This window comes from Suricata suricatta, chromosome 4 (assembly GCF_006229205.1).
Source record: "Suricata suricatta isolate VVHF042 chromosome 4, meerkat_22Aug2017_6uvM2_HiC, whole genome shotgun sequence".
NCBI classification, from domain to species: Eukaryota; Metazoa; Chordata; class Mammalia; order Carnivora; family Herpestidae; genus Suricata; species Suricata suricatta.
The window spans coordinates 139,869,937-139,895,748 of record NC_043703.1 but is presented as its reverse complement, the minus strand read 5'-3'; the positions used below and the strand labels follow the sequence as shown (position 1 = coordinate 139,895,748).

The window sequence follows — 25,812 nt, the reverse complement described above, 5'->3', positions numbered from 1 at the left end:
TTAAATTTGTTTATTCCATAAATGTCAAATCATTGTGGACAGCTAATTTTGATTAAAGATCCAACAAAGGTGAAAAAACAAAAGATGAAAGCAGTCTTAATAATTTAAATCTTTGCTTTTCACTTTAATACTAGGCATCATTTCCTGAAATACCAAATGTAACAATGAATTGCCTACTAGAGGTAATAAAATGAGTAATATTCATTCTAGAAATGGTTAATGATTATTTTCAATAACAAAGTTTTATGCCACCTGATTCAAGAAGGGCTAATTGCATGGTCTTTTTCCCTAGGAAGTCAAATATTACTGCCTCATGTTTTGGGGTTTTTGTTGCTGTTATTGTTGTTTTGGTGTTTTATTTTTTTGAGAGCGAGCGAGAGAGAGAAAGAGAGAAAGTATGCAAGCAGGGGAGAGGAAGAGGGAGAGAGAGAAAATCTTAAGCAGGCTCCACTTCCAGCACGGAGCCCGAGACACAGGGCTTGATCTCACAACTCTGAGATCATGACCTGAGTCAAAATCAGAAGTTGGACTCTTAATTGACTTAGCCACCTAGGCACCCCTGCATTGTGTTTTTAATTGTATGTTTATAGATGGATACATTTTTGCGTAATTTGGTAGTGTTTAATTGTCAAGTATAAAAATTTAGAATGATTTATGTCAGTAGAAACATATGTTACATACAAGTGAAGTAACTTTTTGTAATTAAAATCAATATATTGGTTAATTTTATGTTACATACTTCATCAGCATAATTGTTTTCAATTATTTGAAGGTGCACCTCCTCTTTCTTCTTTGGAAAAAGATAAAGAAATTGATCTTGAGCTACTTCAAGATCTAATGGAAGTTGACATTGATCCTTTAGATATTGATTTGGAAAAAGATCCTCTTGCAGCCAAAGTTTTTAAGGTATGACATATTATTCTTTGCAATTTAACTATTTCATTTTATACTTTTGGCTTACTAATCACTTAAAACAGGAAAGTATAGGGGTGCCTGGGTGGCTCAGTCGGTTAAGCCTCCGACTTCAGCTCAGGTCGGATCTCACATTCGTGGGTTTGAGCCCCGCATCAGGCTCTGTGCTGACAGCTAGCTCAGAGCCTGGATCCTGCTTCTGGTTCTGTGTCTCCTTCTCTCTCTCTGCCCCTCCCCCTCTCATGCTCTGTCTCTCTCTGTATCAAAAAATAAATAAAATATCAAAAATTTAAAAAAAAAACAGGAAAGTATACCTATTTATCACTAAATGTAATTCATTATTCATTGTTCTCAAAATTCATTAACGTACAGTGTTTTTATAGTATCAGTGGAATCATGTAAGGAGCATGTGCCCTTTTATTAATATAGCCACTGTCACTGTCTCCTAGGTTAGTCAGAGCCACTCAGAGGGGAAGCTTAGTTATGGATTACTAAATTTCAAGCAGTGTTTAAGCTCATCCAAGCCCAGTGTATTGCAAGTTCTACTTTTGTGTTAGCCTCAACTTTTTGTAGGTGAGGTGTATGCCCCTGATACTTTATATGGCTTCATTTTGTGTGTAAGAATTTTTTTTTTTAAGTTTTAGTTTTTTTGAGATGGAGTATGAGTCAAGAAGGAGCGGAGAGAGCAGGAGAGAGAATCCCAGGCAGCCTCCGCACTACTGCTCTGGAGCCTGATGCGGGTCTAACTCATGAACCATGAGATCATGACCTGAGCCGAAGTTGGATGCTTAACTGACTGAGCTTCCCAGGTGCCCCAAGATTTTTTTTTTAAGGATGCTAATTATCCCTCAGACTCCAATAGGTTTTAAAATTTTTTTAAGTTTCTTTATTTTGTGAAAGAGAGAGAGAAAGCACGAGTGGAGTATAGGTAGAGAGAAAGGAGAGAGAATTCCAAACAGCCTCTGCACTGTCAGCACAGAACCGGAAGTGGGGCTTGAACTCGCCAACAGTGTGATCCTCACATGAGCTGAGATCACGAGTTGCACGTTTAATCGACTAAGCCACCCATGCACCCACCCCTCTCTCTGATTCTAAATAAATAAGGTACTTCTGGATTTTCGTATAAAATCAAGAGAAAATTACTGAACTATTCCTACAGATCATTAAGGTGAGAAGTATATTTTGGTGTTTTAAATGGCAGGGAGCATGTTTATTTTGTAGCTCTGTTGGAATTTAGATAGTGTAAATAATGTCATTCTTAGTGAAGAGGTAAAAATAAACTACAACAATTTTTTTCCACTCTTTTAAGCCAATAAGCAGTACATGGTATGACTATTGGGGTGCTGATTACGGTACCTACAATTACAACCCCTACATTGGAGGTCTTGGAATTCCTGTAGCAAAGCCGCCTGCAAACACAGAGAAGAATGGATCACAGACCGTTAGTGTTTCAGTATCTCAGGGTGAGTGCGTATTATATTCGAAGTCATGTGCTATTGTTAAAACAACTCCTGGTTTTATGTGTGCTTTGGCATGTGAGGAAACAAGGCTGAGAGTGTGCTGGGAGGGTTTGGTTGCCCAGGTGCACCATCAGAGTGACCCAGGTGTATGTTTCTGTGTCCATCCGTCTGGAGGGGCTTCCATTTATGGTGTGTTTTGTTTCTCAGAATTACACCGAGCAAAATACATCCGTATGTTGTGTGGGATTGCCAGGGACTTTAACTGATTGTGCTTTCTTTTATTATTTTTTTGCTCTTAATAATAAACTCGTATTTCATTTGTAAACAGATGAAACCACAGTGAATATTATTTTTGCGCTCTTCTAGTCATGTAGAATATATCAGGTTTTTTTTTTTTTTTGGTAATAAAATCTTTGGTTAAATTTTGAAACAACTGTATGTTTACTGAATTGTTGAAGTTTAATACAAAGAACATTTGTTTTCCTGAGCCATTTGGGAGTAAGTTGTTAGTCTTATATATTTTTTTATTTAATTTGTTTAATAAATCATGGCATTTTCCAACAAAAGCAACAAGGAAGCACATTTCATCAAAATTAGGAAACCAACGTTAGTACTTATGTTCATATCCCATTCCAGTTTAGCATTTGTGTTTAAATAATATCCTTTATGCAAAAGGATCCAAAGTAAAAAGATGCCTTTATTTAGTTGTCATACCTCTTCAGTCTCATTGAGCCTGCCATAATTCTTTTTATTTTAATTTTATTTATTTATTAATTTTGCAAGAAAGAGAGTGGTGGAGAGGCAGAGAGAAGGCAAGAGAGATTCCTAACCAGGCTTTGCATTGTCAGCATGGAACTAGATGTGGGGTTTGATCTCACCAACTGCAAGATCACACCTGAGCTGAAACCAAGAGTCAGGTTGCTTATCCGACTGAGCCATCCAAGCACCCCACAGCCTCCACAGGTCATCAGAGTTCACTCTCATGACCTTAATGCTTTTGAAGTTAAGAAGCCAGTTATTTTGTAAAATGTTCTTCACAACTTGGGTTTGTGTGCTATTTCTTCATGAATAGATTGTGGTCACGCATTGTTGCCAGAAGTATCATAGGTATAATGCTCAGGTTTTCTTATTGTATTCTGTTAGTTGACTTATGATTTTAATTTGTGCCATGACTGGTGATTTCAAGTTTAATTACTTGATTTAAGGAGGTATCTGTAGTCTTCTCATTATAAAGCATTCTTTACCTCTTGACAAATTTTTGTGGGTGTGGGAGAGTAGTACTTTGAAACTGTTAACTTTAGTAAAATTAGTTTATTCTTTTTTTTTTAGTTTGTTTTTGAGAGAAAGAGAGAGAGAGAGACAGTATGAGCAGGGGAATGTCAGAAAGAGAGGGAGACACGGAATCGGAAGCAGGCTCCAGGTGCCGAGCTAGCTGTCAGCACAGAGCCCGACGCTTGAACCCACAAACCGTGAGATCATGACCTGAGCCAAAGTCGGACGCTCACCCAACTGAGCCACCCAGGCGCCCCTAGTTTATTCATTTTTCAGTGGACTTATGGTTTTCTGTTTTATTCAGTGGGTCATAATTTGTTATTATTCGTATATATTGCTTAGTTTTTATTACGGCAAAATATAAACACATAAAATTTACCATTATAACCATTAAGTTTTCCTTTATTGTTTGTTTGTTTTTGAGAGAGAGAGAGAGCGCGAGCTCGAGAGCTAGCATGAGCAGGGGAGGGGCAGAGAGAGAGGGAGACACAAAATCCAAAGTAGGCTCCAGGCTCTGAGCTGTCAGCACAGAGCCCAACACGAGGCTTGAGCCCACAAACCATGAGATCATGACCTGAGCTAAATTCAGATGCTTAGCCAGCTGAGCCTCCTAGGAGCTCCTCATTTTAACCCATTTTTAAGTATACAGTTCAGTGGCAGTAGGTATATTCACAATGTTTTCATTATTTATTTTGATGTTCAGATTATCCCAGATTGGATCAGTGGAATCTTTCTTCAGTTTATCTGATTTTTTGATGCATTGTCATCTTTCTTTCAGTGTTTCCTTGTTTTCTGGCACAACATGCCTCAGGTTTATCAATTCCTTTTCCTTTCCTAGATTGATGATTAACTAGCAAGAATGGTATTTTAAAACCTTTTAGTGGAAGAATGTGATTAGGAATCCAAGATTTGCATGCTAGGTATACTTAATGATGATTTTGGTGACTGTTTCTTTGTCCTCTTCGTGGACGGGGAGTGTGTGTGTGTTACACACATCTGTGTCTATATTTCTAATAAATACATCTGGCTGTAATATAACTCTATAGGCTTCATTTAATATTCTTTTATTTAAAAAAATTTTTTTAATTCCAGTTAACGTACAGTGTAACATTACATAGGCTTCATTTTAAGTTACTCCCTTCTATTTTTGTATCTCTTTTCTTGGAGAACCAGAGGAACCCAGTTCTCATTATCCTTAGCTTACTTGCTTCCATTATCATCACTTAATCGTCTGCTCCACCTCTTTCTATATAACCAGTCTTCCGCCTCTGGTCTCCTTTGCACACATTACCTGCAGTGGCTGGTTCTCTGTGACGGGTTGTTCTTCCGTGAGGACACGCTCTTCACCCTGTTTTGCATTGGGTGTCAACGTTTTATGTAGGAAGTAGGATATGGGTAAAAATTACCAAATGGCTTTTTTTCTTTCAACTCCCCTTCGTAGCCCTGGATGCTCGCCTAGAAGTTGGACTTGAACAACAAGCAGAACTTATGTTGAAAATGATGTCTACTCTGGAAGCAGATTCCATTTTACAGGCATTAACGAATACGTCTCCTGCGTGTAAGTGAAAATTACCATTCTTAGATTTATCTCTTGGTTATTTTTAAGTGCATTCAGCGAGGACAAATTTGTAAATTCCATGTGTGGTGTGAACCTGAGTAGACTAAGTATATAGCACCTCTCTGTCACTAAGTTAGTAGCAATTTGAGAAAAAAGACAAAGGATTAATAAATTGGGAAAGTGGAGGGGGAAAAATGCCTCCATGTGGTAGTATGCTTATATTCAGTCTAAAATCCTGAGTGATATTTTGTTATTGTGGTGCTGTGAAGTTAATGAAATTCCTAGAATTGTTGCTTAGCTAGCTGCCTGGGAGTTCCGTGCATTATATCCACAATTACTATAAAGCAGTTTTTTAAACACAGTAATCCCTCCCTTTTCTAGGAGAAATAATTTTCATGACCCCCAGTGGATGCCTGAAACCATAGATAGTACTGAACCCTGTATACGCCATATTTTTTCTCTACATACCTATGATAAAGTTTGATTTACAAATTAGGCACAGTAAGAGATTAATAATAATAATAAAGTAGAACAATTATAATCATATATTGTAATAAAGATGTGAATGTGGTCACCTCAAAATATGTATTTACCCTTCTAGTGGTGATTTCTGATGATAAAATGCCTGCACAGTGCAGTGACATAAGGTGAATGACATAGGGGAAGTGATGGAGTGTTAGGCTCCTGTTGACTTTCTGACTGTACCTCAGAGAGAGGATCATCTGCTTTCCTGACTGCAGTTGACTGCTAGTAAAAGAAACCGGAAACCATGGAAAACAAAACCGTTGATAAGGGGGCACTACTGCGGTGGCATCTTTGTCATCCTTAAAGGCTAGGATGGAAGAGATCTACACAGGCCGTATTGAACTACTGAACTGAGGATTTACCTCCTGATTATCTTTTTATATAAAGGGCAAACTTTTTATACAAAGGACCATATAGTAAATGTTTTAGGCTTTCTGAGCTGTACAGTGTGTGTCGTTACTACACAACTCTGACTTTGTAGTAATAAAGTAGCCGTAGACAATATCCAAACAAATGGGCATGGCGGGTACAGGAGTTTCCAGTCGGGTGCTTGCCAGTCTTGACCATCAGGCTGTAGTGTGCTGAAGGAGAGTGCTAGACTTGGGTGCACTGCCTCCTGTCAGGGAGCACAGGTGAGATAGCCGCCTGCCTCTCAAAGACAAAAGATTAAGGAACTTTGTGGAGGAAAAGGTGATGGTTTTATTTTCCTTCACCTTTAATGAATTACTTCTCCCTCTGTGGAGCATGCTGAGTAGAGGGGTAGGTGGACTAGTGAGAACTGAGGGAGAGCATCAGGTTCTCCTCCTGTGAAGGAGAGTTCACGACACATTAGAGAAATTTGGGTTTTTAAACATTTTTATGTCAAATTTAATTCTTCTACTTTGCTATTTTCATTTATTTCTTACCTTAGGAATTATAGAAAAAAGGTGAAAAACCCAAGAAATGGTCTAGTGTTTTACGATCTTAATATTGGTGCACGAATATTATTGTACCTTATTTTTCATGTCATGAAGGGATCTCTTTTGTTGGGTCAGCCTCTCAATGACCACAGACACCTAGTACTGACCTAAGTAGCCCTTTTCTCTGTTAAATATTTCTTGTTTAAAACAATTTAATAGAAGATGCTTTTGTAATTTATATCTGTTCCTCTTACTATTGTCTTTTGGTTTTTATCTTGTTCAAAACATTGTTCTCCTTTTACTAACTTTCTAAATAAACTTTCTATGGAAAACCTCTCTTAGAGTTCATGTATTTCTCTCTTACCCATGAATATATACATATTTATTAGTTTGGTGTGTGACCTGGGGATCAGAATTTTTTGATGCTTCCCAGGTAATTTTAATGTGTAATCAAGGTGAAGAATCAATGAACTAGAGTCTAAATTATTCTAAAGCCACTTTCTTAAGAATTAGTCAAGATTCTTCTTTTTCTTCCTTTTCCTCTTTTATTAATCAGGAATAAATTGAAAATAGAAATTGCTAGAGAGTAAGGTTTTGTTCCTTTGATGGACAAGTGCTGTGAATTGGGGAGCTTCTCTCTTTGGTGATTGTCTTTTTGACCTTCAGGTAATGTAAAAACAAATTCTCAAATAATACAATGATGAACCATTCTTAGGAATGCAATTTTAAAAAGTTTTTTTTAAAGACCTCCATTTACCTGTACATACTAATAGCTAGTGAACAGTTCTCCTGCTACTTTGTATATGAAATCATAATTGTGTTTAATTTTCAGTATCACAGTCTCCCAGTGGAACAGATGATTCACTTCTAGGGGGTTTACAAGCAGCGAGCCAGTCCAACCAGCTAATTATACAGTTATCATCTGTCCCCATGTTAAATGTTTGTTTCAACAAACTTTTTTCCATGCTTCAAGTCCATCATGTCCAGGTATGACTTCAGGAGAAATGGTGTATTTGTATAAGTGTTGCCAGCCTAGTAAAAGATGAAAATAACTGGGGAGATCTTTCTCAACCTGGCAGGGTGTTTTATTCATTATCTCAGATGGAAAAGTATTGGAGATCCTCTGATAGCCACAGCTCCTCAGTGATAGGTCATTTATAATTTTGGAGTTTTTAAAGCTTTATTACTTTAGTTCCAGTTATATGTTGTATATACCCCTGTATTTAAAGACTTGAATCACCTATTTTAATTTAGAAAACTATACATATTAGGTACATTATAAATTTTTATTTAGTTAAATTTTGTTTCAGCAAGAATTGTGCGATGTGTTTGCTTGCCAACTGAATTGGAGTAGCCAGAGGAAATATTTAATAAAAAAATTAATTACTCATAAGGAATCATTTATAAGGTTTTTTATTTAAATAGTATTTCATTATATAATACATATGTTTTCTTTCCTCTTGTCAATTTTCATTCTTTTTCAGTTGGAATCACTTCTCCAGTTGTGGCTCACATTGAGCCTGAATTCTAGTTCATCTGGAAGCAAAGAAAACGGAGCAGACATTTTTTTATATAATGCTAATCGAATACCTGTCATTTCATTAAATCAGGGTAAGATTTATTAGAAGGAAAATGATTAACATGCTATAAATAAACTAAAAGGGCAATGAGTAGGTTAATGTTTACCTAATCTTTATCATTAGGGTTATAATGTTTTAGTGGAAAAAAGCTTTTTTTTTTTAATGCACTATAATAATTAGCAGTGAAGAGAACAAAAAAACTTATTCTCTGGTTTGTATTATCTTATGCCCATGTGTAACTAAAACCTGCAGTGTTAATCTTTACATTTCCTAAAATATTTCTTTTATTCTTAAACTGTTCTGTGGCCGTTGGTATTTCTTTTTTTGTTTTTTGTTTTTTGTTTAATGTTTATTTTTGAAAGACAGAGCGGGGAGCAAGGGAGGGGCAGAGAGAGAGGGAGACACAGCATCTGAAGCAGGCTTCAGGCTCTGAGCTGTCAGGACAGAGCCTGATGCGGGACTTGAACTCACAAACTCTGAGATCATGACCTGAGCTGAAGTCAGACACTTAACCGACTGAGCCACCCCAGGTGCTCCATGGTATTTCTTAAAAATGTGAATCAGCCCCATAGGACTTGATAGATTGGAGAGGGATGTCCGTTTCCTCTAGAAGTTGTGTTAGTTAGGGGTGCCTGGGTGGTTCAACTGGTTAAGCGTTTGACTTTGGCTCAGGTCATAATCTCAGGGTTCATGAGTTCAAACCTTGTGTTGGGCTGTGTGCTGACAGCTCAGCCTGGAGCTTACTTCGGATTCTGTGTTTCCTACTTTCCTTTGCCCCTTACCCACTCACGGTCTGTCTCTCTCAAAAGTAAACAATATAAAAAATTATTTTTTAAGTTATATTAGTTAGTTCTCGGGTTTTTTCTTCTTTTTTTTTGACAAATGCAAGAGGGTGGACATAATGGGAATAAAATAATATTTTTCTATAGAAGTAGAATTAGCCTCTGGCTCTGGCTGCAGGAATCTATTTAGTTGTGTGTGTGTGTGTGTGTGTGTGTGTGTGTGTGTGTGTGTGTTAAGAAAAGTGTTAAGTGATCATCTATTTCTGATACTTTCTCCCTAGCGGGATACATTCTCTATTCACATGGCTCTTAGGCTGATCTTTTTCTTTTCTTTTTTTTTAATGTTTTATTTGTTTGTGAGAGAGAGAGAGAGAGAGAGAGAGAGAGAGAGAGAGATAGAAAGACAGCGTGAGCACGGGAGGGTCAGAGGGAGAGGGAGACACAGAATCTGAAGACAGGCTCCAGGCTCTAAGCTAGCTGTCTGCATAGAGCCCAATGCGGGGCTTGAACCCACAAATCTCGAGATCATGACCTGAGCTGAAGCAGGATGCTCAACTGACTGAGCCACCCAGGCGCCCCTAGGCTGGTCTTTCAACCTTAGTTGACACTCTCACTGGCTCACAGTCCTACTTATATTTGTGTGGCAAGAGCCAGCCCTGCTTTAATTGGCTTTCATCTCTTCCAGGGTACTAATAGTTATTATAAATTGTGCTCTTTTTTATTGTGAAAACCATTACATGTAAACAAGAGTTGATGAGTAATAAAAGTAAATAACTTCATCAATATCAGATATCTGATTAGTATTCAAATTTCTAGTTGTCTCAACTGTTAGAAATTTTTAAAACTTGAAATAGAATCCATATAAGGTCCACACATTTTTAACTATATTTCTTTAATCCCTCTTAAGCTGTAAAGATTCCCTCTAGATCTTTTTTTTTTTTTTATCTCCTTAACAAAATCATTTGCCAAACAAATTTGGTCGTTTTTCAGGATTCCTGATTTTTAGTGATTCTATCTCCATGCTTTTCTCTCAATTTCCTATAAATAGGTAGTTAGTCCTAGAGCTTGGTTGTTTTTAAAAGGCAATTTCATAGGTCGCACTATTTTTACATTATTTACACACTGATCCTGAATTCCATTAATAATTCATTAGAGGTTTCAGAATGAGGATAGTCTGTTTCTTTCACTTTTTCGTTTTAGTTGAGATACATAACGAGAAAATTCATAGGGTTTTCTGTCACCCTCTGAAGGTATAATTTGTATACTAGAGGCAGGGAAAGTGCCGGAACTTCTTTAGTTTTTAAATTGAATTGGTTCACAGGCAGTCTACATGCATGACCATTTAGTTTCTTTAATAAATGGTGTATAAGTTCAGGGATTTAAAAACATTTTTCTGTTTCTACAATTGTTATGCTTAATGACACTAAAATGTTGCCGTTTGTGGCCAGGGAGGTGCTCTGTGTTTGTTTCTTTCCTTTTTATACACAACTGTGTTTTTGTTAGCTTTTAAAGTGTGGTAAGTGTTCCAGTCTGTTTATATTTTAGCCTGAAATCTGGAATCAGCCAACTTTCAAGGATGTTTTAAGAGTACAGTCTGGGCACTGTATTATGTTTGTGCACTTGAATCACTTCTTTGGCTTCTCCAGCTGCCATAAGTGCTTCCCGCTTGGACCTTCAAGGGACCTGATTTTTGTTCTAGTTCTAGCTTTTGTGGTGAAGTTGTATTGGTTTTCAGAGGTTTTACCCCATCCCTGTTTTTCCAGGATCCCCTATTGTTTTCAGTGACAGGTGTTGCACAGTGTGCCATTTTTAGTAAAACTGTGTTGCAGTAGTAGTGCCTGTAGTTTGAAAAGGACAGCATGTTCATAGTGATAACATGTGATTTTATGGGTTGTGGGCTGAGCTTTAAACTTAGCCATAAAACCTTTTTTTCTTAATTCTTTAGTGCTGTTTAACAGGGCACTCTTTTCATTTGTATGGTTTGAAGCTACTAGGTAGTGAGTTGATGTAAAGAAATAGTGTCATATTTTAAAATTTATTCATTTCATTTTTAATTCTTAATAAACATTTGGTGATCATTAATGAAAAATTTCCCCCCTTTCTCTTTTCTGTGCAGCATCAATAACTAGCTTTCTCACCGTGTTAGCTTGGTATCCCAACACTCTTCTCCGGACATGGTGCCTTGTGCTTCATAGTCTAACGCTCATGACAAATATGCAGCTAAATCGTAAGTTTAGAGATTTATTCCTTTAAATCTCTGACACAGTCTTTTTTATTCTTTGTGATTCTCAAGATTTTTCTAGGAAGTGACACGGTTGTGAAGATTATCTTCCTTCTTTGACTATGCCTCTTCTGAATTTGTTCTTAAATATCTTAGGCTTTGTGCTTCTTTACTTTGACAGTTTACTCTCATCTGCCGTCACAAGTTCAAATCATAGTTTTACTTTCTAAAACCTTACTATTTATTAAAACAACTGATTGCTTTTAAAGTACAAAGTCAAATGTTTACGGTTTGATGTTATTCTTTTTAAAATATCCTTGCACTTAAAGTGATTATTAATAATCATGAACATATATGACTAGATTCCTAGGTTTTTGTTCCCACATCTAGATCCTTTCTATATTATCTTCTATAGTGCACATCGGTTTTCCTTTTCTCACTTAAGTCTGGGTTTAATCTGACATACTTGAGATTGTTGTTGAGTTAGGGGCAAAAGTTCAGACTAGAAAACAAGGACTTGCCATTTGTAAATTAAAATCCTCGTTCTGTCTATAGATTGACAGGAGATGGGTAAATTTCATTCCTATTCTTTTTGGGATTAATTTCACTTTTACATAGAAAACTTTGTCATGTTGATAAATATGTCAGTTTAAATCATTTTTTAGCATCAAAGTGCTATTGCTTTTTTAAACTTGGAATATGCTTTCCAAATATGGCATCAAAAGCTTCACTGTCTCATGTTGAAGATAGATTTACTCAAAGGATATTTTATTCAGTTCAGAAAACTGGTGTGTTACTGTTGAACAGTGTACAACCGTTGTGGTACTGGTCTGCAAATCTAGTGTTTGCCCAGATTTATTTTAAAAAGCAGGGTTAAAATCTACCTGAGAAGTAGATCCCTATTTCTGAAAGAGGGAAATAATTACCAAGAATAGGCTCACCAAAAGGTCAGTAAGCATTTATTTATTTCTTTTCCAGTTTCTTTTCCGCTTGACTATATACTAAATAAGGTGTACTTCAAACCAGCTATTTTTTATAGTCAGATTATGAGAGAGGCCATAGGAGATCTGTGATAGATGAAGATTCAGAACGAGCCCAATACGGTCAATGCAGTAGAAATACAGACCCTTTTAATAAACTAACTCCCAGCAGTATGTGAGTTTTCCTTGAAACTAAAAGATATTTGAGGTGCTGCATTTCCATTCTTTCAGGGTCCATTTGTTAAGAGCATTTTTTAAAAAATGTTTTACAGCTGGTTCAAGCAGTGCCATTGGAACTCAGGAGAGCACTGCTCATCTACTGGTTTCCGATCCTAACCTGATTCATGTGTTAGTGAAATTCCTTTCTGGCACCAGTCCACATGGAACAAATCAACATAGTCCACAGGTATGGTGACTTTTGAAAACTGGTGATAGGCCCAGACAGTTCAGTAAACATATTTGTACAGAAAACCTTAATATAACTAATAAATAAAATTTTCATTGCTAAGATAGTAAATGATATTTTTTAATATTTCAATATAATAAAATGTTTTGAATAATATTTAGTAATAGTTATGAAACTGAAGTACAGCAGGTAGTAAATTTTCACTTGAATTTTTACTGGCTATATTTGCAGCTATGTATTTTTGGCATTAATTTGGGGACAATTTAAGAAACATTCTGGAAAAATACCTGAAAGTCAGGGAAACATTTAAGAAACCTTGGAATTAAAAAACTTTTGTTCAGTCTTTGAGAGAGAGAGGGCACAACTGAAGAGGGGGAGAGAGAGAGAGAGAGAGAGAGAGAGAGAGAGAGAGAATCCCACGGGGGCACAAAGAGGGAGAGAGAAGCTCAAACTCATGAACCATGAGATCATGACCTGAGCCAAAGTCAGATGCTTAACGGATTGAGCCACCCCGGCATCCCAGGAATTTAAAAAGTTGTCTAAAAATAATGTACTATGTTTAATGACTTCTATTAGGATTGATAATACCTAACTTAATCATTTTATAATATTAAATATATTAAAAAATATCAAGTTGTATTGCTCAAAGCTTATAAACATTTTTAGTCTTACTATAAACTTCTCTTGTATCAATTTAATTTCTTCTTATATTGTAATGTATTGCTTTTGAAAATATTCCTACCTCATTATATTTCCTTTTTTTTTTCTCTTTTGGGGGAGAGGGAGAAAGAGAGCATGAGCAGGGGAGGGACAGAGAGAATCTCAAGCAAGTTCCATGCTCAGGACAGAGCCTGACCTGGGGCTCAATCACAATGACTGTGAGATCATGACCTGAGCTGAAACCAAAAATTGGACACTTAACTGAGACACCCTGTTGCCCCCATTATGTTTCTTTTTATATAAAATATAAATTTAGTATTCATACCATCTTTTTAGTGGAGGCTATGCAACATTATCATCTTTTAAATTTATAAATTTTTCTCTGAATTTGCCATTAGACAAAAACTCATTTAGTTGTATAATCTATAATAATATCATCCTTTCTATTGTTTCATTTATTCAGTAAGTTTTTTAAAATGTTTATTTATTTATTTTTGAGAGAAAGTGAGCGCGTGAGTAGAGTAGGGGCAGAGAGAGAGGGAGAGAGAATCCTAGGTAGGCTCCATGTCAGCACAGAGCCTGACGTGGGGCTTGAACTCACAAAATGTGAGATGATGGCCTGAGCTGAAATCAAGAGTGGGACTCAACCAACACACCCAACCAGGCACCCCTATTCAGTAAGTTTCTAACAGGCTTCTGTGTTCTAGGTTCAGGTATTATCTTGGTACTAGGCATATAAGTAGTTACCAAGACCAACAAGTCTCTGTCTTTTTGGATTTTAAATTCTGTTGGATACATTTAGTCAATATTATCTTACTGCACATACTTTAATTTTGTAAATCACAATAAAACAAGTGAGACAAGGATGAAAATGAGGGAGAAAAAACTATTATAGTTAAATTGGGCCAGAGTTTTGATTGGAGCAGAGGCATATTACAAGTGATTATTTTACATAGAGATTCATCAGTTGGGAATGAGATTCATGAATTGGGATTCCTGGGATTATTGATTCCATCTTTATTATTTTATGTATAAGACAAAATGCAGGGATTGCCTGGGTGGCTCAGTTCGTTGGGTGTCAATCTTTGGCTCAGGTCATGATCTTGTAGTTCGTGGGTATGAGCCTAGCATTGGGCTCTGTGTTGACACCTCAGAGCCTGGAGCCTGCTTTGGATTCTGTGTCTTCCTCTCTCTCTGCTCCTCCCCTGCTTGTGCTCTGTCTCTCTATGTCTCTCAAAAAAAGTAAATTAAAAAAAAAAAGAAAAAAATGCAGTATCTGTATTGCCCACAATTACACAACTTGTTAGTGGTAGAGCTAGGTATTGGGGAGCATGCCATTGTATTAAATAGGGTTTTTTTTTTCTTCCTGTTTTATTTTTTAAAAGACAGAGTAAGTTTTTGAAGATCAAGCTTTCCTCTAAGATCTTAGTTTTATTTAAGAAGTTGTTAAGAATGCTGTGACTTAGGTACCTAGTATTAGAAATTAAGTTTACCTAACTTTAAAACAGTTTGAAGAATCACACAGCACTTTATTTTACCAAAACTCCTCAAAGTTTTTATGATCATTGCAAATTAGGATAGAATAAGATCATACAGAGAAATGTTACAAAACATTCCAAAACATCCCTCAGGTTACTTAGTGCGTTTTTCACTATTATTTCTTTCATTGGCAAATTACAAGTTTGGAAAAGCAGTTTTTTATTAATTGGTACAGGTTTGTACCTTTGGAGTCTTTGTGATTTTGTTTTTTTCATCCACTTTCATGTTTGCTAGTCATTGGAAGCATGACCATTTGTCGATCACCTAATCTCTTTGAGTGCTTCTGCTGTGAAATGGGTATTTAGTAAGGTGGTTGGTATAAATCAGTGCGAAAGTTCTTTTTACTTTTGAATCATTGTGAAGATATTTCTAGTATAATTCAGGTGAATTTTTTTTGGTCTTGAGTTACATAAATCTGTAAGTTCTAAACCATAATGCTAGAATTATTGATACTAGAATTCATGATTTTAGGGGCTCCTAGGTGGCTAAGTCAGTTGAACATCCAACTTTGGTTTAGGTCATCTCATGGTTTGTGAGTTCCAGCCCTGCGTCAGACTTGCTACTGTCTGCGCAGATCGCACTCTGTATCCTCTGTCCCCCCTCTGTCCCAGTCATATAAGTGCACTCTATCTCAAAAATAAATGTTAAAAACAGAATTTATAGTTTTAAGTTTAAAAATAAATCTATTAAAACCTAAGCAAATTGGTTTTCTGCTATCATTGTTCATATTTTGTTCTTTATATGAAAAATTAAGAGTATAGTGCTTGACTCAATGCTTTTTAAATGGATAATTCTATAAATGGTATCAGTAAAAAGTTTTCAATGGAATTAATTTCTTTCCAGGTTGGTCCAACTGCTACACAAGCTATGCAAGAATTTCTTACCCGATTACAAGTGCATCTTTCTTCAACATGTCCTCAGATATTCAGTGAATTTTTGCTCAAGCTAATTCACATACTTTCTACAGAAAGGTAAATTTCAATGTATGCATATATTCCTGATGTAGAAGTAATACATAATCCTCCAAATAAACGTTGCCTTACCATTTGTTGGGGGTTAATAAGAAGTATAGTAGGGATTAAGGGGGAGGTTATATCCATTTCTTTCCTGACTTTTAATTTCATTCTGTTTCTCTCAGATTACTGATCTGTACAGAAGGATTACAGTGTGTTAAGTCTCTGCTTGCTTTTAACGTTTTCATAGATTGGTGAAATTTATTTGAAGCTGTTTAAATTTTTTCTAGAATACAAAAAAGAGTATCAAAGCTACCAAAGATTTTATTTGAAACCTGTATGTAAGGAAACCTAAGTAAGATGGGTTACAAAAGAAAATTACAGACCAGTCTCCTAGAGAAATCCTAAATGAATTTGTTACCAAAATTAAGCAGTACATTAAAGGAATAAATTATGGCCATGATGGGTTTATTCTTAAAAGGCATGAATGGTTAAACATCCTAATATATATCATATTCATGAATCATTTTCTTCAAACTTTAAGGCATTTCAAAAATCGACATTACGTTCTGGAGCGCCTGGGTGGCTTAGTTGGTTAAGTGACTCTTAATCTCAGCTCAGGTCATAATCTCGCACTTCGTGATATCAAGCCCCATGTTGGGCTCTTCACTGGGTGTGGAGCCTGCTTGGGATTCTCTCTGTCCCTCTCTCTGCCCCTCTCCTGCTTCCACGTGTGCTTGCTCACTCGTGCTCTCTCTCAAAATAAATAAACATTTAAAAAAATAATAAAATAAAAACTAACAATAGGTGTAGGTTAATTTATTTGTCGTATATACACAGTGAAAGATAAAGGGCAAGGAGTACATTCACAAAAGCAAAAATCAGTCACCATATATTTACTTTTTCTTTTAACTAGGCTTTTTTGTAACTGTGTATGAGACCTCCAAGCATATTCCTTAGATGTATGCTTTAGTATACTCCTGTTCATGTAAAGTTGTACAGCAGTAAAGGTTGTCCTATGAAATTGCAATGTATTTGCTCCGACATTTCCTACAGAAATGTTAGTCTTTATTTTCGTTCAGTTACATAGTGTTTTTTTTTTTTGTTTTCAAAGTGGAGATATTTGTAGGTTGACATGCCTCAAAAACTGATTCAGAAATTTCTTTTTTCCAGCTTACTGTTTTTAGCCAATCTCATCTGACCTACACACACCCTGTAAATTTTCTCATGTAGGTTTTTTAATCCAGTGCATAAAGTTTGGGGCCAAGAATGTCTTGGTGTATGTTTTGTTTGTTTTTTATGTTTTTAAGAAAGTCTCTAGTCTTCTAGTAAGTTAGCTGGGAGCTCTGAGGTAAATTAATTTCATGACCAGAAAGAAATAACTAGTCTTAATATAAAGATGGCATTCAGTTTTATCAGGTGTTTTGCGGATACTTTCCTTTTTTTTTTTAAGTGTTTATTTTTGAGAGCGAGAGAGAGACAGCATAAGTGGGTAGAGGGAGGGAGAGAGAGAGAGAGAGAGAGAGAGAGAGAGAATGAATTTGAAGCAGGCTCCAGGCACCTAGCTGTCAGGACAGAGCCCAATACAGGGCTCGAACTCACAGACTGCAAGATCATGACCTGAGCTGAAATCAGATGCTCAACCGACTGAGCCACCCAGGCGCCCCTGCAGATACCCTCTATTGGCCTGTGGATTTTATTTTCATTTTCTTAACAGTATCCTTCAGAAAACAAGTTTTCTATTTTGATGAAGTCTTATTTGTCAAGTTTTTTCCTTATATATTATTTTTGTGTCATAAAAAAAAAATCCTTACCTAACCTAGGGTCCTACACATGATCTGCTATTTTTTCTTCTACAAATTTCAGTTTAATTTTTACATTTAAGTTTATGTTGCATTTGGGAAAAAGTTATTTTGTTTTTTGTTTTTGTGTGTTGCATGTGGATGTCTATTTATTCCTCTGCCATTTGTTGCAAAGGCTATGCTTTCATTGAGTTTTCTTTGTATGCTTTTCAAAAATCAGTCGACCATATTTGTTTTGCAGTATTTCTGGACTCTTCTATAGAATTGATGTTTGCATCTATCTATACTTTTCCAATACTGTATTGCCTTGTTTCCTCCATAGTTTCTTGAAATCTGGTAGTGGTGGTTTTCCAACTTTGTTCTTTTTTCAGAATTGTTTTAGCTATTCTAGTTCCTTTGCTTTTCCACGTAAATTTTAGAGTAAGTTTATTGATTCTCATCTGCACTGCTAGAAATAAAATAAAACAAAACAAAGCCCTGCTGGATTTTGATTGAGAGTGCATTGGTCTGCAGATCAATGTAGGAAGAGTAACAATAGCCTCTTTGGATCTTTCTTTGTCCCCAGTCATGTAGTCACTGAATGAAAAGTCTTCCTTCCTTTCCAGTGTGTGTGCCTTAATCCCCAGTTCCTGCCCTGCCCTTCCCCTTTTCCATATGCCCTGGTTACCTTCAAAATGGTCAGTTGAAATGATGAAATTCGCCATCATTTTTCCTTACTCTTACTGGTAGTCTTTCACAAGTTGTAATGTTACTAGCTGTAGCTTCCTTTGTAGATGCCTGATAGCAATTTGAGGTGTTTTGTGTTCTTTGTTTGCTAAGACTTAAAAAAAAAATCATGTGTTACTCTTGTGTTTTATAGAATGCTTTCTCTGCATCTTTTGAAATGATCATAATGTTGTTTCTTGTGTACCCTGTAAATATGAGGAGTTACATTGATTTTTTTTTTTAAATGTTGATCAACATGTAGTCCCAGGATAGACTCACTGCTCACTTGATCATGATATATTATCCTTTTCATATCTTGCTAAATTGAATTAGTTAACATTTTGAGGATTTTTGAATCTATCTTTATGAAGGATGTTTGCATTTTTCTTACAATGTCTTGTTTTTATGAAAAGTGCCTGTTTTTTTTCTTTTAATACAAGTTAATTGTAGGCTCATAAAATGAGTGATCCCTTGTCTGTTTTCTGAAAGAAGTTATGTAAGACTGGTTACTTAAATATTTGATAGTACTCACCACTGAGGCATGCTGAGTCTGGAGTTTTCTTTCAGAAAACATTTTCAGTTTATTTTATAGTAAAGGATTATTCATGTTTTCTATTTCTTGAGTGAGATTTGGCAGTTTGCATCTTGATGGAATTTGTTCATTTCATCTATGTTCAATTACTTGTACTATTTCCTTATTATCCTTTTAATGTTGATGGGCTCTACATCGATTCCTATTTTCGTTACTGATATTGGTAATTGTTATTTATTTATGTCATTCTTGCCAGAAGTTTATCATTATTTTTGGTATTTTCAGAGAACTGACATGAAGTTTTGTCCTACAGCTCAGTCCTGTTCTAGCACTATCCAAAGTTAGTGTCAGACTCACAGGTTTAGCTACTCAGTACCATAAGACTGCCCTCTCTTTAGAGGGCACATGTAAGTGGCAGGTTGCCACACTGCTGTCAGATTTGGGTACAGATTCAGGGGTTCTCACAGCACCCTCCTCAGTTTTGGTAATTTGTAAAAATGACACATAGAACCCAGGAAAAACACTTAAATTTACTGATTTACTATAAAGTATATAATTCAGGAACAGCTAAATGGAATAGATGCAGGGGCAAAGTGTAAGGTTGGGTGTCTGTGAATGTTTTTGAACATCAAGAGTTCTGTGTTCTCACCGTTGCACACACCAGAATTTAGCAGTTTTTTAACTATAGTAGCTGAATTCTTACTCATTTGTATGTTGTCAGTATGTGTTCTCAAGTTCTGTCACAGGAAAGCCAAGCTCCTGTTCTGTCTCCTTGGAGGTGCCTACCTTTCATGGATTTCCGTCTCTCTAAAGGGTTTATGTAACTTTATAGTTAGTTTCACTTTTTACTGTTAACTTGGGAGCAGTATTTTCTCCAGCTTTTTAATATTTTAGGCATTGAGAGCATTAACGTTAATGCGTAAGAATTATTTGACTGAACCTTAATTTTTGAAAATCATAATCAGGAGAAAATCTTTAAAATAGCACCATTTGAGGATGTGAAAAACCAGAGCTTATTCCATTAGGAGTACCATGTGATACTGAAATCTTTTAGTCTGTAGCTTCAAAATCACCTCTTTGATTACTTGTCCTTTAGTTTTCTATTGGAAGAGAAGTCATGTTTGATTTTTTTGTCAAATGGAAGACAGTAAGAATACTCATGAAGAGATGGAAACCAGTTGCTGCAAAATGGAACATTGAAAACCAAGAGTTTAATTACTTTGTTAACGGTCATGTATTGTGGTGGTTATTTTTTTAAATTTAAGATGGATTAATTTTTAATCCTCTCTCTTTTTCTGCAGGGGTGCTTTCCAGACAGGCCAAGGCCCTCTTGATGCCCAAGTAAAGCTCTTAGAATTTACCCTGGAGCAGAATTTTGAAGTTGTTTCAGTTAGTACTATTTCTGCTGTAATAGAGTCTGTCACCTTTTTAGTGCACCACTATATCACTTGCTCAGACAAAGTAATGTCTCGAAGTGGATCAGATAGCTCGGTGGGTGCTCGAGCATGCTTTGGGGGACTCTTTGCCAACCTTATTCGTCCAGGTGATGCGAAAGCAGTTTGTGGCGAAATGACAAGAGATCAACTCATGTTTGATTTGTTAAAACTGGTTAACATTTTAGTACAGCTGCCTCTTTCGGGCAATAGAGAATACAGTGCAAGAGTGTCTGTGACCACCAATACGACAGACAGTGTTTCAGATGAGGAGAAAGTCTCTGGAGGCAAAGATGGTAATGGAAGCAGTAGTAGTGTTCAAGGATCACCTGCGTATGTTGCTGACTTAGTGTTAGCCAACCAGCAGATTATGAGCCAGATTTTGTCTGCTCTGGGCCTGTGTAATAGCAGTGCCATGGCCATGATAATTGGTACGTATTGAGAATATTTGATCTTCTACTTGTTTTGGGGATTGTATCTCTTTGTTTTAGCAACTTCTAGCTTGGTTTATTACTTTATAGTGTAAAGCTACTTTATTGCAAACTTCTTAGCTTGAGTTAAGTGAAAACGTTTCTAGAGTGGCTTCTATCAATAAGTGAAGTCGAAATTGTGAATAATTTTAAGTGTGAATTTTAAAAAATACTGTAACATACTATAACTTGTAATTTTGTATTTTATATTAAGAAAAAAATCAGTCTCCTTATAAAGTGTCAAGCACCATACTTTATAGTCATATCTCTAACGTTTTAAAGATGGGGAATTTCACGTTGAATTTTGTATTCAGGAACCAGTAGGGTTTATTGATTCCCATTTTCTTAAAATGTGAGGTGTAAAATTTTATCCAAAGTGTAACCATTTCTGTGACACATACATCAGTGTAAAATTTCTATAGTTTTGCTTAACTTCTTTACCTGTTTGAAAGCTAATATATTGTACTTCTCTAAATTGCGACAAAATTAATTCCATTAATTCTATTCTATTTTTACGTTCATTGTGTAAGAGAAACAACCATCCTTTTTTTTAAAATTCAGTGTCTTGAAGCATAGTTATGTGAAAATACCACTTATTTTTCTCTCCATTTCCTTTGTTCTTGATATATAGCTTACATGTAAGATGATATTTCTCAGTCATACAACAGGTATCTCATGTAAGAAGATACCTCAAAACGTGCTTTACTGAATGCTATGATGAATATCTCAGTTTCTAGTATGTATATACACGTATGTGTATATACACATGCACATACACACATATAGCTGTTGTATACCCAGCCTTCAGTGGTCTGAGGGAAAATGACTTTTCTATTTTAATTGTTACTGGTTTTAAGCAAGTAAGTTTTTATGTTGTTAAAAAATGTGTAACCTTTTTATTTAAACTAGGGGCAAGTGGATTGCATCTAACCAAGCACGAGAACTTCCACGGTGGGCTAGATGCTATCTCAGTTGGAGATGGATTGTTTACCATACTGACCACCCTCAGTAAGAAAGCTTCCACGGTCCACATGATGCTGCAGCCGATTTTGACCTACATGGCCTGTGGATATATGGGCAGACAGGTGCGTTCAGTCTGGCAACTGTTTCAGTAATTTAAGTAGTTTCTGGCAACGGGAACAGAGAAGTATTTATAGACAAAGACACAGGATTCATATATTGGAAAAAGAGCAGCAGCAGCATCAAGTAAGACCTACAGACTATTAAATAAATTGTGAATGTAAAGTTTTTTTCAGTCCATGTTGTCAAAAATGACCACAGTGGTATAAGTATAAAACATTAAACATAATCTTAAATTTTAGGTTGTTTTCCTGTTCTCTCAAGAAGTAGTTTTCTTTTTCCTCTAGAAATAGCATAGTGGAATACCAAAATGTTCTTTGTAGATGTTACAGTCAAAAATGTAATGCGACTATGTTTTCAAGCTATGCTGCGTGTTTGCTTGGTTTCCTTTCAGCTTACAGGGATTTGGGTAATTTTAAAAGAAAAATAGGTTAGAATATTATTGCTTTTTATTTTTTCTTCTTATAAAATGAACTTGTAGGAAGCAGTGTGATGATTTTAACTTTTTTAAATGCAGGTTTAAAAATGTACTTTCTTAAGGAGTATTCTGTGTGTCCATGTAAATTACCATTTACTTAAAATGCCACCATATGTGTGTGTGTATATATTATACATGTGCACATATTTCTCCAGTAATGAAAGGATATTGGAGAAGGACAGTTTGTAAAAGAAATTAGTGTCTAATGGAAAATGAAATGAGTACACAGTAATTTAAGGTCAAAAATGATAATAGTAGATAAAGACAGATGCTTAATTTAAAAAATACTCTGAGTTCAGAAAAAAGACTAGACTTCCTTTTTGATTCAGGTAAGATTTCTTAAGTCTTCTGGCAGATTTGTTGAATTTGTGATTTAGTTTTAGGCTGTAATTTTAGATTACTTAACTATAAAATAATATTACATTTAATAGGTTTAATTGTCCTAATTACAGGAAACTAATTAGCACTGTTATAAAGTCACAATACACATGTGTTGTTTTTTTTTCCAGGGCTCTCTTGCTACTTGCCAGTTATCTGAACCATTACTGTGGTTTATTTTGAGAGTATTGGATACCAGTGATGCCTTGAAAGCATTCCATGACATGGGTAAGATAGATTCCAAAAATTATCATTTAAGTGTACCCATTTGACAGTGTATGTTCTCATTTTTGTAGTCTTATGTGAAAGATGACTCACTGTCAAACTGTCTTATTTTCATTTGGTCTTCTTTGTAAATTAGGCGGCGTTCAGCTCATTTGCAACAACATGGTTACCAGTACAAGGGCTATTGTAAACACTGCAAGAAGTATGGTGTCAACTATTATGAAATTTCTTGATTCTGGTCCCAATAAAGCTGTTGACAGCACTTTGAAAACAAGAATACTAGCTTCTGAGCCTGACAATGCAGAAGGGATCCATAATTTTGCACCCCTGGGTAAGAAGAGAATACCTAAATCTTACTGGTATGAACTTATTTTATTAGCTGGTATGAAGCAAAAATAGTTCTTGAAGTAAGTTGATTATGTGATTATATCACCAATTACAAACAAGTGATTTTAAAGGTAGTGATTTTTGAAACATTCTGTTGATTAGAAGGAAGTTTTTTTAATAGCTCTTTAGCAATCTCATTTGTTTTTATTTCTGAATTAAATAGTAACACAATTTGTGAAATAGCAGATCCAATGTCAGTTTTCACTGTAAGTGCTAATCAGTTTAAAGAACTTGTTCCATCTTATTTTGAGTGTTATTTTTTAAGAAGCTTCAGTTTTAGGTAGTTACTCCTGTTTCCAGTTTACATAGTTTCTTTTTCTTTCCATATTTCTAACTCATGAATATTGACAACTGAGATAAAGGTGATTATTTTCAAGTTGAAGATTATCTTGCACATGTTTGTAATTAAATCACTGAAGAATTATTGTGCTAGATTTGTTATTTAGTTTTCTTTCGATGTGTGAGTATAACAAAATTAGGCAACGATTAATAATGAACTTAACACCTTGCAAGTTGGCTGGATGTCTTGATATTTTGTCAATACTGTGACAAATCGTGCTAAACACACACAAAAAATTTGTAGCATCAAATATTCATGACTTTAGCTAATTTTTCTGGTTCAGTGATTGTTTAGATCTTGATGCTTTATTTGGGTTCTTTTACAGAGTTTTTATTATATTTAAAATCTCTTCTCTAGGTACAATTACATCTAGCAGTCCGACTGCCCAGCCGGCCGAGGTGCTTCTACAGGCTACACCTCCCCACAGAAGAGCTCGCTCTGCAGCCTGGTCCTACATCTTCCTGCCAGAGGAGGCTTGGTGTGACCTCACCATTCACCTTCCTGCAGCAGTGCTTCTTAAAGAGATACATATCCAACCTCACCTTGCATCTCTTGCGAGTGAGTAATACATTTTTAAAGAAGCATCATGAAAATAAATTCTAATGTAGGAACACTTAAAATCAAGAAAAATATTTAGTAAACGGTGATACACTAAAGTATGATTCCCAGATTGCTTAATTTTGAAGTTTTTTGTAAGTATTCAACCTTACCACGAAATCATTTCCCATGGAATGAATTGACATACCTACTCCCCTTCAACAAATAGAATGTTTCCTGAAATCCAAACAAATATATTTCAGTTACATATACTTTTGCCTTGCCTTTCTTCCCAAATTTATTAAGCTGTGTAGCATTACGTTGAAATGAGTGAGTTTACATGCCTGTGTGTAGTAGTCTAGCCCTATTCTAAGTGCCAGTCCTGCAGTGAGAAGTTAGCTTGGATTTATATGTTGTTCTCCTCTCTTCCCACTGTAAGGTTATTGCATGTATAGAATTTTTAAGGTTATTGCATGTATAGAATTTTATTTTAATAATGTGAGTGTAATATTTTTAATATTTGAGTGTTTTTTTAATTTGTATTGTATTGAGTCATTCATTTGGTGCTTTTTCATTGAATATATTTTGTTTTCACTTTGCAAGGTGTAAATAATTGAAAAGAGTTTTTTACATTAAGAGGAAAAAGAACTCTTCAAATATTCATAAAAGAATCTAAAATACTATACTATATTTTTGGTCCTCAGATTTTTAGCATAACATTGTGATTTTGGGGCACCTGGATGGCTCTGTTGGTTGAGTGACCGACTCCTGATGTTGGATCAGGTTGTGATCCCAGTGTCCTGGGATTGAGCCCCACATCAGGCTCTGTGCTGGCTAGGTGTGGAGCCTGCTTGGGATTCTCTCCTTCTACCCCTTCCCCCCCCCGACACACTCTCACTCTCTCTAAAAATAAAACAAAACCATAGTGATTTTTAAATATTTGTTTATTTTTAGAGACAGAGACAGAGTGTGAGCAGAGGAGGGGCAGAGAGAGAGAGACATAGGCTCCAGGCTCTGAGCTGACAGCTAACAGTTCTGCAGTGGGAAATTAGCTTGGGTTTATGTGTTGTTTTCCCCTCTTTCCATTGTTTTATTCTCATTTTTTTTTGAGAGAGAGAGAGAGACTGAGAGTGAGCAGGGAAGGGGCGGAGAGAGAGAGAGAGAGAGAGAGAGAGAGAGAGAGAGAGAGAGAATCTGAAGCAGGCTCCAGGCTCTGAGCTGATGACTCGAACCCACGATGTAGGGCTCGCATCCACCAACCATTAGATCACGACCTGAGCCGAAGTTGGACATCTTCTTAACTGACTGATCCACCCAGGCGCCCCCAAAACATAGTGATTTTTATAGAATTGTTGAAATTGTCACATTCATTTACATTCACTGATTAATTCTCATTGTTATCAAATGTCACTCAGTAATTGGATGAAGAACTGTGGGAATCTTTATACACCGCTGGCATATGTGGAATAATACATTTTTCCACTTACTTGCAACATTAGACTATTATTTTCTAATATTGTTGTGGAATTCAAACTTCTTAGATGAAAATGGATATAATGAATATAATGGCAAAAGGAAAAATACGTTAATCCATAGTGTTTTAACAGATCAAAAACAACTATATTACATGGTAACAGATAAGTCAACATAACATGTCAGGGAAAACCTAAGATGAGGAAGAATTTGCATTTATTTGGA

At 35.8% G+C, this 25,812-nt stretch overlaps 1 protein-coding gene across 9 annotated transcripts in view; it reads left to right on the top strand.

Moving 5' to 3' along the window:
• BIRC6 (baculoviral IAP repeat containing 6) overlaps positions 1 to 25,812 on the top strand; it is a 229,667-nt gene that overhangs the window by 106,315 nt on the left and 97,540 nt on the right. For all 9 annotated transcript variants that reach the window (XR_003908004.1, XM_029937980.1, XM_029937977.1 and 6 more), the window contains 13 exons: positions 773 to 906; positions 2,222 to 2,375; positions 5,086 to 5,202; positions 7,459 to 7,613; positions 8,111 to 8,237; positions 11,105 to 11,215; positions 12,462 to 12,595; positions 15,638 to 15,765; positions 20,088 to 20,650; positions 21,599 to 21,774; positions 22,757 to 22,853; positions 22,987 to 23,181; positions 23,935 to 24,135. Coding sequence is in view for 8 of the 9 variants with exons in the window: in XM_029937980.1 (XP_029793840.1) it covers positions 773 to 906; positions 2,222 to 2,375; positions 5,086 to 5,202; positions 7,459 to 7,613; positions 8,111 to 8,237; positions 11,105 to 11,215; positions 12,462 to 12,595; positions 15,638 to 15,765; positions 20,088 to 20,650; positions 21,599 to 21,774; positions 22,757 to 22,853; positions 22,987 to 23,181; positions 23,935 to 24,135 (2,292 nt within the window). In the remaining variant the exon portion in view is untranslated. The remainder of the gene's footprint in view (positions 1 to 772; positions 907 to 2,221; positions 2,376 to 5,085; positions 5,203 to 7,458; positions 7,614 to 8,110; positions 8,238 to 11,104; positions 11,216 to 12,461; positions 12,596 to 15,637; positions 15,766 to 20,087; positions 20,651 to 21,598; positions 21,775 to 22,756; positions 22,854 to 22,986; positions 23,182 to 23,934; positions 24,136 to 25,812) is intronic.